Source organism: Ciona robusta, chromosome 3, assembly GCF_009617815.1.
Source record: "Ciona robusta chromosome 3, ASM961781v2".
Taxonomy (NCBI): domain Eukaryota; kingdom Metazoa; phylum Chordata; class Ascidiacea; order Phlebobranchia; family Cionidae; genus Ciona; species Ciona robusta.
Window position 1 is genome coordinate 1,489,059 of NC_143237.1, and position 19,149 is coordinate 1,508,207.

Sequence of the window (19,149 nt, forward strand, 5' to 3'; positions counted from 1 at the left end):
GCGATGCATTTTTACCTTACTTTTATTAAAATTACTTGGGTAAATACATTTCACGTGTTTTCGTCCTGCGTGCGGGTTTTGTTTACAACTTTTAAAACCTATACCTAGCGTTGCATTAGCTGTTAGAGATCAAAATATCAAGTAAAATGGTCGTGCGAGCGGAGGCGTTGTTGCAGAAAATACAAAAAGAACAGGAAGAAAAGCTTTTGTCGATTCAGGTTCCGAAAACCATCGACGTTGCGATTGACGCAGGAAATCTTCTTGCGTGCGATTCAAATCCTATTGACACAAAACAACTCCGGTATTTTTTTATTTTAATGTTCGAATATTTACTTGACATACTGTTAGACGTTTATGTACCCACAAAGTTGTATATATAGTAGGGTGGGGCAAGATGGGACACGTTTCATTCTATTTTCTCGTCCCATTTGGTGCTAAACAAAGATCATTCAAAGAATTATAAAACTGTATGCTCCTGCGTTCTAATAAACCGTTTTTAATTGTTTAAAACACGGCCAGGATATTTGGATATTATGTGCTAAAGGTCTCCAATCTTACCCAACAGTGTATATATGTGGTAACTGAATAGCAGGCACAAGGTATATGAAACAAAACTCCAGTGTTATAAGGAATATCGTTCTTCCACTACCCTTGAATAATTTAATTACAGTTCATTCATTCTTGCACAGATCTGACAAAGAAAATTACCTAAAGAATCTCGCAAGGGAAGGAACACAATTGCTATTTAACGAAATATGGAAGGTATATATGGTGTGATTACTGATTGGAAAACTTAAGCCGTTGACCAGTAAAAGTTTTGGTCTCAAAATTCTCCTTATGTCTCACTAATAACTACTGCACCATATTAATTAAATGGCCTAAATAATATATTTTAGAGACAAATATTTTTACTGGTGATCAGCTAAAGGATAACCCATTCATATGGTTATAATAGATAAAAAATAATACATTCTTTTTTTACACGTAGTTACCAATTGAAAGAGTTCAAGATGCTGTAATAGCAAAGGTAAATAAACATTTGCCTAAAATGGGTCTGTATATTTCATGACATTTGTTTTAAAATTGTGTTTACTGTTACAGGTGCCTGCGCCTACTACAGTGATTCCCAGAGAAAAACCAGTAAGTATTTTACTATATATTAAGGGCTATGTTCATGTTGTTCTATTGTACATGGGACCTACATCATGGCACCACATGGGACCTGAGATTTGGCTCATTACTCCCAAGCCCAAGATGGAAAAAACAATTTATTACCAGTTTACCATTGGGTTGACAGTCAATAGGGTTATACAACCACGTCTTTGAAATCAAATTACTTTTATTTACAGATTCCTAAAGCAAAGCCACCAACTAAATGGGAAGAATATGCAAAACTGAAGGTTTGAAATTCCTGAAGGATTTAAATGTTCGTTTCCTAACCTATTTTTATTTTGTTTCAGGGAATCAGAAAGTTAAAGAAAGGAAGAATGGTTTGGGATGATGAATCAAAAGTATGTGTAATGTTATTTCTATAACCATAGCCTCCATACCTTGGGTGGCAGGGTTAGAAGGCCTACACTACAGGCCTACTCATGTACAGTGTCTATGATGGTTTTATTTCTATATAGATAGTGGCATAACGGTATACCTGGGGTAGCAGGGTTAGCAAGATGTTTTACACCGGATCATTCAGTCAACTTTTAAACCAATAAGATTTTTTTCCTGCAAGAGCGTGTCTAACTATTCCTGCCCCCCCCGGTATTTTTAAATGTTTAGCGCTTATATTTACAACAACTTATAATATGATATTTGTTTTATTTTATTGTAGTCCTGGAAACCAAGATGGGGTTACAAACGAGCGAATGATGATACAAAAGAATGGGTGTTAGAAGTGCCAGCTAATGCAGGTGGGTTATTAGAATGACTTTTAAACAAAACGGAAAAAAACAAAATGCTTTGGTGCACAAAACATTTTATCATCTGTTTTAACACAAACATTATAGCCAATATTTTTATTTATTGATATCCTTTGGTTAGCCAGTTAGCCTTTCCATTACAGCCTCATTTTAAATTCGGATTTTATTGAAGATTGTTTTAGCTTTAGATTAAAATTTTAAAATGCAATAAAGACATTATATGCTATATATGAGCTGAAATAAATGTTTTTTTATGTTTGGTAAGACAACTTAACATTTTAAACTTTCTACAGATCCCAATGAAGATCAGTTTGAAAAGAAATTAAAAGAAAAGAAGGAAAGAGTGGCAAAGAATGAGCTGCAGAGATTACGTAATGTTGCTCGGAGAACTGGAAAGAAAGTTCCAGGTGTTGGAAGGACTGCTGTTGGACAAGAGAAACAATCTAAATTAGAAGTAATAATATATTATTTTTTAAGAGTATTTTCTTTTTTTTTCGGATTCTTCTGTTTATTAAAAAAATTGGCTGAGATAGTTTCAGAAACATGATTATAATTTTAATTTGTGTCCGTTGTAAAGGTACATAAACATTTATTTTATTTTATTTGGAATGATCTGCAGTATTTGTTTTTCTTACAATGCTTTACTTACAGCTTGAAGCTGCTTTCCATGTTTCAAAACAAGCAACTGCATCTCTCGGTCGGTTTCAAGAAACTTTGGTTTGTTATTGTTAATATTAATGAATTGTTACCCAATATACATTAAAACATGAAACAATTTATCACCCACAAGTCATGGTAACTAGTAAGCGAGCACGAAGTGTGTAAAAAGGAACACTCATGTTATAATAACTGTTTTTTCTCCGACACGTAATAATAATGGAAAATAAGTTTTCATTCATTTATTCCAAATACTTGATTACTTAAAACAAACTAAGAATGTGATGTGTACAAACAAAACCCCTTTTTTAAACAAAGTATATTCTTCTGATAAAAGCATTATATTAGTTTAATATTAATTGAAATGCAGTTCTGTCTACATGAGAAATTTAAATAGACCCTCAAGCTTGATTGCCAATCCATCGTTATAATTTTAAATTCCTTATTCCTTACACTAAAATATTTTTAGAAAGGAGAAAAAAATGTTAAGAAACGTGGCCAGAAGCGAAAGGTAAGTACTTTCTATTTAGAGTTATTGGTTAAGGGTAAATGTGGTTGGCGCTTATTTTTATTGGTGCATGAAATTGAAAATTCAACTGGACACAACTTACTAGTGGGTTATTATTTACTGTATTGTTGCTGTTTATCTAGCAGTTTAGACACTAGGATAGTCTGTATGTTGCAACATGACACCTAGAAACATATTTTACTTTTGTATTGTTGCTTGTTATTCATCATACTATATAGTCTGTTGTTTTTTGATAAATACTAACCAACTTAAAGTGAGCAGTACGACCTACCTTGGTATTGACAGCTTAACAATATTTGTAAATTTAAATTACTGTTAACCAAGTAATCGGAAACTTAACAAATTACCTAATATTTACTGTGATAATAAGTTTAACACGCATTATGTACATGCATAAGTGTTGCTTAGAAAACAATACAATAAACTATATATATTAGGGTGGGGGAAGATAAAACACCTTTTGCAGATAATATTCATACATCTTAATCGAGTTTTAAACAATTAACAAAATGAGTGGTGAGAATACGGTTTACGATTCTTTAAATGATCTTTGTTTACTACCAAATGGGATAAGAAAATAGAGTGACAAGGTGTTTATTTTCCCCCACCCTACTATATGAACAATGACGCTTAAAAAACGTATATAAAAAACGAAATATCTTGCGTTTTATTAAACCATCGTATAGGGGTGCATTATTCTCGTTTTATGCGTTTCAGCATCTACTTATTGAATTATTCTTTTTCTTTATTTGCTTTTGATTTATTTTAGTTTCTGTAGATTAGTTTTGTTTCATTTTTAGTTTGAAGCTGTTACTCAGAAGTGCAACACGGAAAAAGAGAAACAGTTGAGTATACTGAACCAAATGTACAAAAAGTCCCCACAGTTGAATCTCACCAAGGTAAGACTTGATCACATACCCTCTACATTACCATTAAAACCTCTAAACCCAACCACGCTTCCACGCAGGCCGTGAACAAAGAGATTCAGGACGGACAAGTAAAGTAAGTGATTGAAATATTCACATAGTAGTGTGGGGTACGTTGGGACACTGTGGGGTAAGGTGGAACACATTTTCGTATTATTTTCTCGTCTAATTTAGTAGTAAACAAAGAACATTGAAATATTTTTTAACCATGTCCTTAAGACTGCGCCTACGATAGTGTTAAATGTGCAAACTTTATTGGATTTCGTTTCCCAGGAATCCGAAAGCGGGTAAAAGAAAAAACACGAAACCAGCCAAGTCAAAAGCTGGTGGAAAACGTCCAACGCGGGGCAAACGTTGATCGATGTTTAATTTGTTTGTAACAATTTTTCTTTCCGGTTAAGATGCTGTCATAAACGAAATACAAACAGTAAACACGCAATTGTGTATATGTTTTTTGCTTGTAACATAAATATTGTACCAGATTAAAATATTACAGGGATGACGTGGCATGCCGTTTTCATTACGTTTTCGGTTTTTATAAGCCAATCTAACATTGCTTCAGAAACTTCTACTTACGGTTTTACGGGTTTACACACACAATCGATTTTACAGATCGAAAAACTCTCAATTTCGCGAACATGAATGATTTTATGTATTTATTAATATATCAAGTAAACTCAAATACTTTACACTGAACACGTATGATAGAGTGGGCACATAAATAAGATGCATAGCTGGATAAAGTCATTCCGATTAGAAAGCAGTAAATACAGTGTAATAATGCAGCCTATTTGTATTTCTTTTCTTGTGCAGACGAAGCATTTTCACTTGTAGTTGTTACTTTATCCGATTCGGTGTCTTTCTTTGTCGATTCAGTACCATTCTCTTCTTCGGTTTCTGATTTTTCTTCGGTTTCTGTTTTTTCTTTGGTTTCTGATTTATCTTTGATTTCCGATTTTTCTGACGACTTTTTACCATTTTTATTCTCCGCCATGACCACCAATGTTTTCTCCAAGTTGTCTACTGCATTAGAAACCATAGCGCCAGAACCAGGAGCAACGATGTTCACAGCAGTGACGCTTGCCATTACAGTCAAATCCTTCAGTTTCCCCGTCGTAATAACACCTCCCAACAGCTTGCGATCTCTCCAGCTCTCTTGTTCTTCGCCAACCGTAAATTGCTTCACAACTTTTGCCGCCTTTCCAGTTTTCTTCACACCAGTTTTAAGTTTATCCCCAATGTTTGCCACGGACTCTCCGTCAGGTGTAGGCACGACTTCCGTCACCTTCTTAACCGCTTTAAGAGGAGAAGTAAATATCTTTTTAGAAATCTTCAAAGGACTCTGTTTTGCAACTTTCACATTTTCCTCAACAGCAATGCTTGTTGTTGCAAGTTCCGCTTCAATGGCATTCAATCCATTTGTTTCTGTTGATTCTGAAACCTCACTCGTTTCTTCACTTTGTCGGTTAGAAATAACTTGAACGTCTTGGATTTCGGGCATAGTAATGTTATACCGTAATATCTTTTCTATACTGTTGCCTATGCTTGGGTACTTGCTTAGAATTTAAATCTACCGTGTTTGATGCTTGCTTTATATTGTTAAACCGCTGGACGGTATTTACGTATGTCGGGTTATCGAGAAGACAAGCATGATAGATGTATGACGCTTTCCGTTACAAACAAATTGATTAATACACAAATTGTATTGATTACGCAAATAGACCTCGTCTAAAACGTGGTTTATACTACCATTAGTTCACGTACAGGTCATGTTACGTTTATTAAATCTGAATGAACCGAAGGTCATAGACGTGAAAAATGCTATTAAGCCCAAGGTAAAAGGGCATCGAAGTCAAACACGGAATATTTAACAACACACTGTTATGAAAAGATGTCAAACGTTTATTCTGCAGCTTTTTCAGATTCTGGAGCTTTGAATTTTGCAGCTTCGGATTCTACCTCTTCGGATTTTGTAGCTTCGGATTCTACCTCTTCGGATTTTGTAGCTTCGGATTCTACAGTTTGGGATTCTGGAGCTTTGGATTTTGTAGCTTCGGATTCTGAAGTTTCGGATTTTGTAGCTTCGGATTTTGCAGTTTCGGATTCTGCGTCTTTGGATCTTGCTGATTCGCAATTGGATTCAGTTTCAGGAGAATCTTCCCCGTGTTTTCCTTCTTTTTCATTCTCATCCAACTTTTTCTCCAAAACTTCAAACGCCATGTCCACCACTTTTCCCGACCCAGGAGCAACAACGTTCACAGAAGAAACTCCAACAGTGCGAACAACCTCTGTCAGTTCTCCAACTGTAATGAGACCTCCTGATAGTTTACGATTCTTCCATCCTTCAGAACCGTCGCCGATCGCTATGGCTTTGGCTGTCTTTGCATTTTCAGCCACCGTCTTCTTAATTGCTACAATATTATCTTTTTTCGACGCTTTTTTACTTTCGCCACTTCCTTCTTTTTCGTCATTACCAAGGTACCCCAATGTTTCATTATTTTCGCCATTTACAACACTTTTCTCCCATTGTTTTTCACCAAAAGACGATATCTTCACCAGGTCAACAGTTTTCTTTGCAACATCACCACCAGCTCGTTTTGTTGCATTTGACACGCGACGAGTTACTTTTATTGCCTTATTTATCTTGGCTACCTTGCCACCCTTTAAATAGCCAGTGGAAGTATCGCTGTTTTTGCTGGAAAAGTCATTGGGCGTTTCCTTGACATTACTCAAATCTTTTTCCTCTACAATATTCTCCAAACGAACAGAATGTTCTTCTGTAACTATAGACATTTCTCTTTATATTTTTATTTGAACCACCAGTCAAAATTCATGCACTTCTCGTGTCATATGTATATGTATGGTACAATGAATAAACCGAAAAATAGTTTCACTTTTTTTATGCAGCACTTGCTTCCTTGAAACCTCTTGGTTTCCGCTAAAACTGCAAGAAACGATTCGTTTGCAATGTATGCCAATCTATATGCGTTTTGTTGAATTTTTATTAATACGTATTTTAATACTTTGGAAATTCCTCTTGTTGTCACCGGTTAATAAAGGATGATTACCGTTAAGTATCTTATAACACAAATGCTGGACCAACTTTGTGTTCAATGTCAGATCGTTCATCCTGGAACATTTAGAGTTGATGCATGACATACTCAATACATGTTGTGCGTATGAGAGTCTGCATATACATTTGTGTGTGATGTGATATATTAACAGAAATACAGTAACAATATATTTGTTTATTAAAAACAAATTTAATTGACAATTTTAGTATGTTTTTTTTATCTAGCGTGTTTTTTCGGCTATCGTTTTTTCTACCATGGGGGAAGAGTTAACTGGTTTACATATTGCAGCAAGCAACGTAATTAACCTATAAATATATGACCTGTAGATCACACCGGCTTCTTCGAAATTTGACCCAAGTATTGCTATGTATTGTATATGACGAAACACGACGCTATTTAAAAATTAATGCGTGTACTGGTCGCGGTGGTACTGTGTATTAAGAAAATTGTCCCTTTGAACGCTGGTAATATTTACAAAATATATTTATGTAGAGCCGCATAAGTACGCTGATAAATAACAACGAAAATCGCCAAGTATAGAAATAAATTGCATAGTCGTCTTATAACACAAAAACTGAACAAGTTCCAATACATTAAACAATAATATATAGTAGGTTGGGGGAAGATGGGACACCCTTTTATTCTATTTTCTCGCCCCCTTTGGTAGTAAATGAAGAAAATTCAAGGAATTATAAAACTGTATCTTCACGACCCCCACAGACCGTTGTTAATTGTTTAAAACACGATCAGGATACTTAAATATTTTGTACTCAAGGTGTCCCATCTTCCCCCACCCTACTATAGTATGTCTTATAAGTAAAATACGTTTAAAAATTGTACAACCTGGATGTATATCATGTCATGCGGACACTAAGTTCCATATAGTAAAATATATTTACGTCGTTCTTCATGGTAAGTAAGTTATTCGCCAGCTGACAGTTGCGCATAATTAACCCGCAACTAAAAAACTACATAAGTTAATAACAGAGTTGAAGAATAAAGTTGAATTAAGATAAAAATGCGATGTTCAGTTTCATTTTTTGTTCGTCCGGTTTCTCAAACGTAAATGTGTTGTCTTTGGTGATGGATGTTCCCGCTCCTGTAGATGTTGGTATGCTCTTGCCTTGAGACTTGTTACCCTCAGTGGTAGGAGAAGCTTGAAACTTTGCAATGGTCGATTTAACCCGACCGGTTGCGGGCAATGTCAGCATTTGTGTTTCAGCGGAACTTTTAGGATTCTGAGAAAAGCTCAAGGCTAATTCGTGTTTATTCGGTATTTCAAAATGCCTTACGTGACTTTTCACCATAGATGGCATTTTGTTGTCAGCGCGATTCAACGAGGCACTCATTCTAGGGGTAATGGTATTGTTGGTTGTTTCTCTAGCTATGTTGGGTGGTTCGGCGCTGGATGTTCCAACTATTGATGAAACAAAGGTTTTTGCATGTTGAATTTCTTCAGCTTCGACGGTAGATGGTTCATGACTGAATGTTTCACCATCCAACTTATCTATGGATGACATTGTAGATTCAGAGGTAGAAACGTTGGGCGGTTTAAATAAATCCAAAACTTTTACATTTTTACCCGGTGAATCGAAAATCATTTCTGGTCCTTTTAATGAAGTTGGAACTTGATTTTGAGCAGAATCAAACGAGGGTGCGTTCTGCATAAAACTGATTAAATGTGTTTCTGTGTCTGGTTCATCGGCGTTGGTTGCTGGAGCTTCCAACAACTGCCCTGGAACAAATCTTGGTGTTTCTGTGTCTGGTTCATCGGCGTTGGTTGCTGGAATTTCCAACATCTGTCCTGGAACAAATATTGGCGCTGCACTTGCTGTCGCTTTTAGTTCGCCTTGTTCTTTGTTATACTCCACGCTTGTTTTAGTAGCTCCGCGAATATTAAACACAACTCTCCTGTAGCGTCCTCTTATTTTCAATCGGTAATTCTCAGCCTCGATTTCCACGACTTCCTTATTTTTGTTACTTTTATCTCGATCCATTTACCTTAATTTCAAATCCAAAGGCTGATATTTTCTGCCACGCCCACCTTAAACGTTAGCTTTGCTATGTGTTGGCAAATATCGTTGTTTTCAATCGCAAGCATTAAAACGACACCGGTTTCCGGAGCATTGCTAAACATAATGTCGCCCGTATATTAAACGTATAAATATATATGTATTACATTTCCTTTTAAGCAGCAGTTCACAATGGAGAATCTTTACTATATAAACTAATACAATTCATTGGTAACGTTAATAACATTTTTTTGCATTTCCCTTCTAACCAACACGCAATTTATGGAAAGTTTTTATGGAAAGTACACTGTACAAGAAGGGTAATAGTGAATGGTATATCTAAAATTAAACAAAAATATTTACGTCGTATGAATCTATAGTAATATCAATTTTGCAATAGAAACATGGTAATAAAAGACGCACGTAAAGCTGTGCAACACATGCGAGAGTACTAAACTGCATCAAAAATGGGTAGAACGTACCAGATCAAATAATATATATATATATTAAGCAACGTAGTGCAAGTTTTTGATATTCATAAGCTTATTGGAAATGCGGGAGATCGACAGCTTATGTATTGCAGCAAGTAATTGCACAAGTGGAAGTGTGTGAATGTAAACGTAGAGTGGAAGTTGTGGGTTTGTATTGTGTAGGGTGTGGGGGGGGGATGAAGTTGCAGAAAAGGGCGGAGTGGAGAAGTTTAAAAATAATCTCATTAAAATTGATAAGTGCAATGCTAGGAAGTATGAACCTGCAACAAGACTGCAATATAATTGGCAATGGTAAAATAGTGGTTGGGGGTACGTGAGGAAAAGATATTCAGATACAAATAGTTCATTTTAAAGGCATTATGGCAAAAAGGTAAAGTGATCGTTAAAATAAGTTACCACTTTGTAGAAAACACAATGTTTCATCTTAAGCATTCATTGAATTATATACAAAACTATATTTAATTAATATTCATTAACCGCATTGGTGTGTGTATGCATAACAACAACGTATCAAATTACGCAGACGAGCATTAGATAAATGCAGTGTTAAGCAACTCAACGAGATCAGCGCGGCCTATTTTTAATAACACGTCTTTTAAGTTTGGGAGAGTTAGCGGCACGGGAGATTGGGTTCGACTCCAGTGCAGTAGTAGGACCTCTAGTGGCCTAATATTGGCATGACTCCGCGACAAACTTAGCAGCTGTTGAATGTGCTTGAACGAAAGACCTGGTAGTGAAGTATGTCAATATTATGTAATATTACAACATTAAAAAATTATGAAAATACAAATTAAACATAATTCACGAGAGTATATTCTGAGTTCGACTTTATCCATAAACTGAAACTTCTCTTTTCAAAGAAGATGTAGCAGAATTGACTTGGAAAATGCAAATTCTAATTAAAACAATATAGTACATGATATATTAAATACACCATTAATATGTTTTCGTTCTTCGTCAGCTAAAACATTCCTACAATTACTATTTTAAAATAAAACATTCAACATACAAACACGAAAATTACTAGTTAAAAAAACACACAACAATGCAGAAAAATTATTGTTTAAAAACAAACACGCACATATACAAACCTGTTTAAAAACAAACGCACACAAACACATAAATCACTGTTTGAAAACAAACGCACACAAACCTAGTTGCTCAGCTAGAACCTTCCAATCTGCCACAGTTGTACTGTCGTTCTCTAAACCAAGGGCAAGTTTTACAAATAATGCATGAGGAAGATTCAGCCAACGATCCCGTGAATTCCAATGTGTTCCTTGCAACACTTCATTGATTGTGACTTCAAACTACATGGGAAAAGTAACAGTATAATTCGGTGCAAAACAAGGCAACAAACCTGGGGTGGCAAGGCAGGCCTACCCTGGGTTTAAAACATTGCAACCAACGAAAGAAAATGTGTTTCACAAGATAATGTATCTTAACTATCTCTGCCCCTTCGTGTTTGTAAAAGTATGACTAAAAAACCTTTTACATTCGATACCATTCCTAAGTTTGTAATTATTTGCTGCTATAAAAAATGACATTTTTTTAAAAGTAGGTAATAAATCGTTCTCTTCAACCAGTAACCCACTGCAGTGCTGTTCTCATAAGCTCTCCTGTCCTCTTCAAGGTTAAGAGGAGGTAAAGTTCCTCTTTCAATTGACGAAGCAACAAGATCGACTCTTCCCTGCTGTTGGTATCTAAATATGGACATGTGAAACTAACATTGATGTCAAACAAAAGAAGCAGAGTATGGAGTGTTTATAATAAGATTTTAAATAATAAGGATTTTATTTAACAGCCCTATATTTACTGACACGGTGATGCTAAGGTATTCACGGTTTACATTTGTGCTATTGGGCTTTACTCTCAAAACAAAAAAATAAAAATATTAAGTGGCAATTCTATTCTATTAACTTTATTGAAAAATAATTAGGATGAATAAGTGAAATCCAAGCATAATATCACATGTGTTTTGTCTTGGTTCCCAGTCAAACAACTGAGTGTATAGCATTAGACCTTATTAAAATGCAATATTCACCTTTCATCAAACTGTCTCCCAGGTATTGGGGGGGCTCTCACGTGTTCTCTGTTACGCTCTGAAGTCATGCTGCTTGAATTAAAAAGAAATTGCAATATAAAGTGTTTACCGCTAATGGTCTACAATTCTGCACACTACATACCAAAAGTCCCAACGAAGTAACTACTGTAAGTTTGAGATATATATTTTGCGTTAAATGTCATCATCAGTTTCTTATTAATAAGTAAATCACTCACAGTCTCACTAATATGAATTGTATTTTGTGAGATATTTCCCCTAAAATGAAATTATCAGTTTCTGATTCAAATAGACGCTTTACCACTTTTAGGTAAAAAACTCACAAAACAAAATTCCAGTAGGAAATCAGAATCGAAAAAACTACCGCACATATTTAAGTTCAAAAATCTATCACCTTTGTTTGGGGGGTCTTGGGGGTGGTTGGTTGGCAAGAGACAATCGATGATCGGGAGATCGTTCGTCCATCAGGGGAAGACTTAAGCGATGGGAAAGGTTGATGTACGGCTGGTTTTGACTGAATATATTATATATTATTAACACTGGAATCATAGGGACCAAACCTGGGGTGGCAGGGTAGGCCTGGAATACCTACGCTGTATTAATTAAAAATATAAGAACTAATAAGCTAGATTTGTTTCATACAAATGCAGATATAACTACCCCATATCTGGTTCCTGGAGTCATCCCAAATGACTTTGTATTTATTTACAACAACTTTGCTTTGTTCTGTTGTTGTATGCAGTTTGTTGTATATATAAATTTTGTCTTTGTTTATATAATTTTTTTTTTTTCGTATATTTGTTTATTTTGTTGTATTAAAAACCGCTTTGTTGTATATGCTGTTTATGTTAATTTTACCTCATGCGTTCCACGTCTCTTGCTGGAACAGCTGGTGGATTATCCTCAGAACTTAGATTCCGATATATTTGGTTAGAAGTTGGAGGTTCTGGACTACTATGATGGTCTGAGTTGTTTTGCTGTAGGTTCACATACCGATCTGTACATAAAAGTTTCATTTAACAAATTGTTAATTTCTGTGATAACAATATGACGGCAAATATTAGTTGTAAAAAATGTATTATCTGAAAATCTGAAGATTAGAATTAAAGATAGCCAGGGTTTTCTTCTTATGACAAAATAAAAAGTTTATTAGTTTTATGATAACACTGTGCAGTGGTGTTTGACCTTACTAATGTAACCATTTTGTCTTCATTTGTATGGGTGTGTGACTGTGTGTCTACACACCACTACACTCATCAGTTTAGCACCCAAGTTTTAGGTTAATGAAAACATGTTAAGGTAAGTTATATAAAATCGGTCCATACTATCAAGGTCAGTTGAAGTTAGACTTGTCGAGAAGTTGCCAGTTTGGTAATCGGAATCAAAACTTGTTTGTGTTGCAAGTGCGGGGCCTTTTTTAAAGTCGTCATCAAAACTCGGGGTCCGAGGCCGATGTCTTGGGTGAGGTGGATCGAAAGGATCACTAGGTGGCAACCTTGGTGCTGGCTGATGGTTTATATAAGGATTGATGTCTTGTGGTGAAGGCTAAAAACATAAGGTATGAAGAATTTTTATACCTCTATTATTAAGTATGGCAAGTTATGATTTTTTAGCTGTATTTTATGAATATGCATTTCAATAGCTGTTGTTGTCTTGTGAAGGCTAAAAAACATAAGGAGTTAAAATGATTATGCCTATATTATAAAGTATTGAAAATTGGCAAGTTATGACTTTTCCCATTTTTTGTGCATAGCATTCTAATAGCTGTATTTGTTATATACCTGAAACAAGTTGTCGGAATTAGAAGCAACGAGGATACGCGGGTTTGAATCATGATCGCATTGGGAACCTGAGTGATTATGATCCCTGTTTTGCGAATGGGGTGACGACGCCTCCTTTGGAGGAAGGTTACAGTATTGTTGTTCAGTTGGAGATGAATTTGAATCGGGTTCTGGGGATTGGTTTTCAAGGCTCACATAAACATTAGCGGGGCTGTTCTGTTGCATTTTCTTTGCTTTCTGCATGTCTAGGTTGCCTGTGATGGAATAGAGCATTTAAACTATGAATACCATACCTTTCTGTATGCTTACCTTGCTGATTATTCTTTCCACTTATAGTTTTAGTCAACATGCCACGAATTCCCTTTGGAGGATTTTGCCGAGGAATCCGAATGAGATTTGGTGAACAATTCAAATCTAAAAGAGGGGTCACAAAAAAATTAGAAATTTACATAAGCTAAGTTTGATGGTTAAATTAACTCATTACATAACCGAAAGATACCAGGTTCAATGCTCGATACTGATATATGTGTTCTGTGCAAGGCCAGTAAGAAACATTGCTATAACCCAATGAGTAGGCTACCAAATGGGTTAGAGCACCATGAGTGTCCAGAGTATTGAGCCAACTCTAGACTATACCTTAGGTTTCATGGTATAATATGGTGTGGGACCTCACACATGCAGATTAACAGAAAGTGAAGATGTCACTTACCATCAAACCCTGGGCATAAAGTTGTTTTGGCACGTGGGGCATGTCCATTGGTTCGTTTTAACTTCTCGACTAACTGTCTTACATTTGGAGTTCCCTCCACACTTAAATTAACTCGGCTTAGGTTTCCTGGAACACAGAGACAAAAATGTTATAAAGTCACATGAATTAAAATAAATCCGAAAAGCATATTGTAAGACAAGGGGTGCTTTTGTTCTCAACTGTAATACGTATAAATAAACGAAATAAGTAGCCTACAAGGAAGTTGTAACAGATATATTGGGTTCGGGCCGTGGGGGGAAGATTCAACACCTTTTTATTCTATTTTCCTATCCCATTTTGTAGTAAACAAAGAACTTTCAAAGATTTACAAAACGGTATTCTCACAACTTCCACAGACCGTTGTTAATTGAATAAAAAGGGTATTTAAATATTATGTGCTAAAGTGTTCCAACCTTCCCCATTCTACTATACCGAATTAAAAAAAAGAGTTTGCACCGTGCATATTTGCACAGCATATCTTCACAACAAAACATTTACCTAAATCATCGGGAACATGAAAGGTTAGGTCGGTGAAGGAAACTCCATCACGAATCTCAACGCTCTCATGAATCTGCTGCATCATATGAGTCGGCCATGAGCGTAATACAAGACCTATAATGAGAACAGAGATAGTAACTTATTTGAATGCAACTTGCTTTATCCTCGATTTGGACGATCCATTAGTGACCACTGGGTTGGAGAAATTGCGGTTTAGTGTCTTGCTTAAAGACATCAAGTGGTAGCAGCGACGAGCCTTGAACCTACTACCTCTGGGTTGGAGGCTGGTTAAGCACTTCACCCCTGTGGCGTACCAGAATATATAAATCCACATAGATACTTACAGTTACGATTTTCTCTTGTTTTATCTTCAAGACTGTGACACTCACAAGTGTTCTCTACGCTTACATGCAAATAACAAATCTTCTTCGCAAGTTTCGGATTATTCTCAACAATTCTCCAACGATTCACTGTTTTAAAATTAAAAGGAAAATCAACATTGATAAAAACGATAATTCTATGACTATACATAAAATACATTAAATACATACCATATTCCATTGTCTCAGCAATTAACTGGTACCATGTTCCAAGGACATTGTGGTTTATCCCAGCTGCTGTCATTACGGCATCTTCAATAATTAGATGTTTTTCTTTGGTAATAATGCAAAGGTACCTGAATAACAGGAGAGTATACACCAGATTGGAAAGTTTGCAAACTGCGCGGAGGATTTTTTTTGGAGATCGAAATTGCGCGGATTTTGCGCGGACGAGCGATTTTTTTGCGCGGATCGTCTGATTCTTGAAACTTAATTGTTAACCTCCTAATTTACAAGTAAAGTAGCGAACCAAACAAATACAGTATAAACTAAACGGCTGAGGTTAAAGGACTTGACAACCTTTTTCTTACGTTCTCTTACGCAACGATTATGACGTACGTCTAGTGATGCACATTACTGTAACAGTGTAACGCTTTCATACGTTCGCTATTTTGTTTAATAACGCTATCATACATCATCTCTTCAACTAAACTAACATTTTTTTTAAATTTAATAATTTTGAAAAAAAAGATTCTTGTGTTTGTGGGACTTTCGAGAGAAAACGTTTTGCAGCGTCTTTTCAAAGGTTGCTATACGTTTCGGCTTGGCCGTTTTTTGTTATAAATACAAAAGATTCGAAATAAAGTATTTTAAGATATCCTAGAATATTGTGCATCCCTGCGTACGTCTTCGTGTGTTTGTGACCAGTCGGCCAACTGGGGAATATACTGAAGGAGATATAATTATGCTTAAAAACCAGTGGTTCTCGAACTGTGGTACGCAAAGGTCTCCCATGTGGTACACGAGCACCAATTTAAGTTCCACCTAAACGATCGCAAATATTTTTAGGGATTGTCATAAGCATTATTTTAATTCACATAAGTTAGTGAAGCGTGTCATTTCATGCTGTATTCCTTATTTCCTTATTACAATAGTTCCCACCTTTTTTTAATACAAGCGTTGCTTTAAGCATGTACAAAGTATTTTTTCAAATCGATTTCTACTTAGGCGCATCGTGAAAAGGCAAATATCCAACCTGTTTTAAGCACCTGCAGACTAAATAATCAAGGGGACATTTGCTATTATTACGCAAATAATGAACGTGTGAGTTGCTATTATGTCGTAATTAATTACCAGGTCAAACAATCGCTATTACGATGCAATGAATCCACGTGTGAATCCCCACTATTTCGTAATAAACATGCTGCTTGGCTGAGAAAAACATTGTAAATATACAGCACTACAACAGTGAACATATTTAGGTGGTTTATTACAGCCTTATTCTGTTTAATTGGCAAACTACATTTATTTTATACGCAACTTTGGGAAAGGCAGTGCCAAGTTTGTACTACGAATTCCCGCCGAAAAATCAGGTGCGTTTTTCGTTTAACATTCACAAGCCTTTAATATGTAAGTGCTAAGTGGTACAACTATTCCAGTTTTTTAGGTCAATTTGGTTATTCGGTAGGTTAACGCTTACAGTTTAGCTCCTGTTTATGAAATTTAAACATTTAATTTTTTTTTTAAAACGTCCAAACAAACGTTTTTTTTAGAAATATATATATATATATACTTGTATTAGTTATTTTTCAAAAAAACAAAGAAAAACTACATAAAGCGCCCTGGATTTTATTGACTACAATAGTAAGCGGGAACGACTCGCGAAAGAAAGAGAGTGTATTACCCCTCTCCTTTACCGACATTGGAGATGCGCGTTCTACTCTTTTTTATTTCTGTGGGCATACGCACGTTGGCTGATAGAGTCATAAACACACAAAGACATACGTCATAATCGTGAGAGAACGTAAGAAAAAGGCAGCTAGTTCTCAACCTCAGCCGTTTAGTTTAGTTTCTATCCAAGCGCATTTACAAACAGGAAAAGTTATCAAGTCTTGCAGCGATTTTTACGCGCTTTATTATATTTTTGCGCGGATTGCTAGTAATACCGCGAAAATTGCGCGGATTTTTAACCAATTTTGAAAATTCTGCGCGGAGGATAAATCCTCCGCGCACGACATATTTTCCAGTCTGGAGTATACATGTGAAATATAGATTGATGTATATATCAATAACGGGGGTAGTTTATACATGGAAAACATAGAATGATATATTAATACCACACATAGGAAATATAGAAGGGTATGATATAGTAATAACAAGAGTGGTTTATAGATTGTATAGAATAATATATTTATACATGATAAATACAGAATGACATAATTACCTTCTCATTCCATGACGATCGTAATGTTCCCCTTTCTCAATGCCACAAAAATCTTGTTTTGTAAATTTCAACTCAAATTTTAACTTTGGTTCTTTACCTCGACTTGGTTCATAAGCAGAACTTGTTATATCGTGCTTGAAAAGTCGAATAATGCAGAGAGCTATAATAAAGTATGCAAGTATCGATTTGTTATCGTTTACAAATTACAGTACAGATGGTTTAGGTTACCTGTGTCTGTACTCTTGTCGACTGTAAATCTTAACTGCCCCCATCGCTGAAAGAGAAATGAATTAATTCTATGCCTCAAATTGTATTTCTGTCATGTTTCAATTAACTATGGAATTGTTAAACATAAAGACCGTCTTATAAAACGTACACTCACTCTTTTCCGCTTGTACCCCCCTTTGATTCTGTGCATAACACACCCACAAGATACATCCTCAACCGTTTCATTCACACTGGAAAATGTTGTTTTTGGTCGTACTGCCATTTCATGCTTTAATTTTATCCGTGCGCATATTGCCAATGTTAAAATATCGCTACAAATCGCTCAATATCCCTTGCATGTGATTTCTATGCAAAAGACTATCCATATATAACGCCATAGAAAACTCATTTTATAACCGTGACGCATGACTTCATGCAGGTAAAATAAAGGTGATAAAATACCGGTAAAAGATACATTTGCACATATTTGTTATATTGTAGGGTGAGGAAAGATGGAACGCCCTAGCCCCTAATATCCAAATATTCTGATCGTGTTTTAAACATGGAAGTCGTGGGGTGCGGTTTTATAATTCTCTGAAAGTTCCTTGTTTACTACCAAAAAGGACGAGAAAATAGAGGTAATCCTTTAGCTGGTGGCCACCTGAAATTTTGGTTTCAAAATGTTCTATAGCCCTCACTGATACCTGCTGTCTAATTTTTTTTTCAAAAAAGTCGGGCGTTCGTGTCGAAAATTAACTTTAAAAATGCGCAAAAACATGCTGTGTCACCGTAATTTGTCTGATTTGCGTCTGTTACGTCACAATAGTGGTATATTACATACGCTATAAGACGGTATAGCCTTGTTTTTCCCCACTGTTTTAACGTAGGAATCAAACGTAACAATACGCCTTCTATGACGTAATAATCCAACCTTGGTTTAATTCATAACGGCTGATGTGGAAAATACGGTGACGCAGCACGATTTCGCGCACTTTCAAAGTTAATTTTCGACACGAACGCCCGAGTTTTTTCAAAAAAAAATTATACAATGAGTATCAGTGAGACCTAAGGAACATTTTGAAACCAAAATTTCAGGTGGCCACCAGCTAAAGGATTACCGAAAATAGAATGGAAAAGTGTCCCATCTTCCCGCACCCTACCATATGTTAGAGCTCTTTCTGTAAACCTCAAACATGTAAACGGTTCTTAGACATACGCGTTTTTCTCTTTAGTGTAAACGCATGGCCATTTAGTAGGCCATGGTAAACTTCTACTTTTCGTGTGATTTGCTTTTCCTTTGCAATTAGAACCAGTTATTGTGATTTCTTAATGTCCTACGTTTGAGAGTCTCCCACCGTTTATGGATTGCACGGCGAAGCACGCCGTTCTGTGACAGACAGAACACGCCATGCGATACCTGTTGCGATACCTGCTGCATTGCGCATTTATAACTAACCTCTATAAAACAACTGACATCATTTTGAT

At 35.8% G+C, this 19,149-nt stretch overlaps 2 protein-coding genes across 4 annotated transcripts; one reads left to right on the forward strand and one right to left on the reverse strand.

Moving 5' to 3' along the window:
* The first annotated feature begins 19 nt into the window (after nucleotides 1–19).
* Nucleotides 20–4,467, forward strand: LOC149737515 (ribosome biogenesis regulatory protein homolog). Its single transcript, XM_089873656.1, has 13 exons — nucleotides 20–301; nucleotides 690–762; nucleotides 989–1,027; nucleotides 1,102–1,140; nucleotides 1,350–1,400; nucleotides 1,461–1,511; nucleotides 1,829–1,907; nucleotides 2,210–2,370; nucleotides 2,568–2,633; nucleotides 3,043–3,084; nucleotides 3,903–4,001; nucleotides 4,070–4,104; nucleotides 4,302–4,467. The coding sequence occupies exons 1-13, from the start codon at nucleotides 147–149 to the stop codon at nucleotides 4,384–4,386; spliced, it is 975 nt and encodes a 324-aa protein (XP_089729782.1). The 5' UTR covers nucleotides 20–146; the 3' UTR covers nucleotides 4,387–4,467.
* Nucleotides 4,468–9,254: 4,787 nt separating this feature from the next.
* LOC149737516 (uncharacterized) lies at nucleotides 9,255–18,059 on the reverse strand. 3 transcript variants are annotated; one of them, XM_089873642.1, is made up of 16 exons: nucleotides 17,834–18,059; nucleotides 17,686–17,731; nucleotides 17,458–17,617; nucleotides 15,246–15,370; nucleotides 15,039–15,164; nucleotides 14,695–14,808; nucleotides 14,158–14,283; nucleotides 13,758–13,862; nucleotides 13,449–13,702; nucleotides 12,993–13,212; nucleotides 12,526–12,664; nucleotides 12,062–12,181; nucleotides 11,650–11,721; nucleotides 11,200–11,308; nucleotides 10,759–10,915; nucleotides 9,255–10,332 (listed from the first exon to the last, which is right to left on the reverse strand). In XM_089873642.1, exons 1-16 carry the CDS (start codon nucleotides 17,945–17,947, stop codon nucleotides 10,136–10,138), a joined length of 2,184 nt encoding a protein of 727 aa, XP_089729768.1. In that variant the 5' UTR covers nucleotides 17,948–18,059; the 3' UTR covers nucleotides 9,255–10,135. The 3 variants fall into 3 exon arrangements, with proteins under 3 accessions (XP_089729768.1, XP_089729770.1, XP_089729769.1); XM_089873644.1 differs by having other exon boundaries at nucleotides 17,840–18,058; XM_089873643.1 differs by having other exon boundaries at nucleotides 11,650–11,718; nucleotides 17,834–18,058.
* Between the last annotated feature and the right edge of the window lie 1,090 nt (nucleotides 18,060–19,149).

Bases quoted from the DNA above. Each gene is read 5' to 3' on its own strand.
- LOC149737515 (XM_089873656.1), top strand. From the start codon at position 147: ATGGTCGTGCGAGCGGAGGCGTTGTTGCAGAAAATACAAAAAGAACAG. The intron at 1,141-1,349 runs GTAAGTATTTTA...TTTTATTTACAG, and splicing joins TGATTCCCAGAGAAAAACCA to ATTCCTAAAGCAAAGCCACC. The intron at 3,085-3,902 runs GTAAGTACTTTC...TTTCATTTTTAG, and splicing joins AACGTGGCCAGAAGCGAAAG to TTTGAAGCTGTTACTCAGAA.
- LOC149737516 (XM_089873642.1), bottom strand. From the start codon at position 17,947: ATGGCAGTACGACCAAAAACAACATTTTCCAGTGTGAATGAAACGGTT. The intron at 12,665-12,992 runs GTATGGACCGAT...TTTTATGTACAG, and splicing joins AACTTCAACTGACCTTGATA to ATCGGTATGTGAACCTACAG. The intron at 11,722-12,061 runs GTGATAGATTTT...TTTTAATTCAAG, and splicing joins CCAAGACCCCCCAAACAAAG to CAGCATGACTTCAGAGCGTA.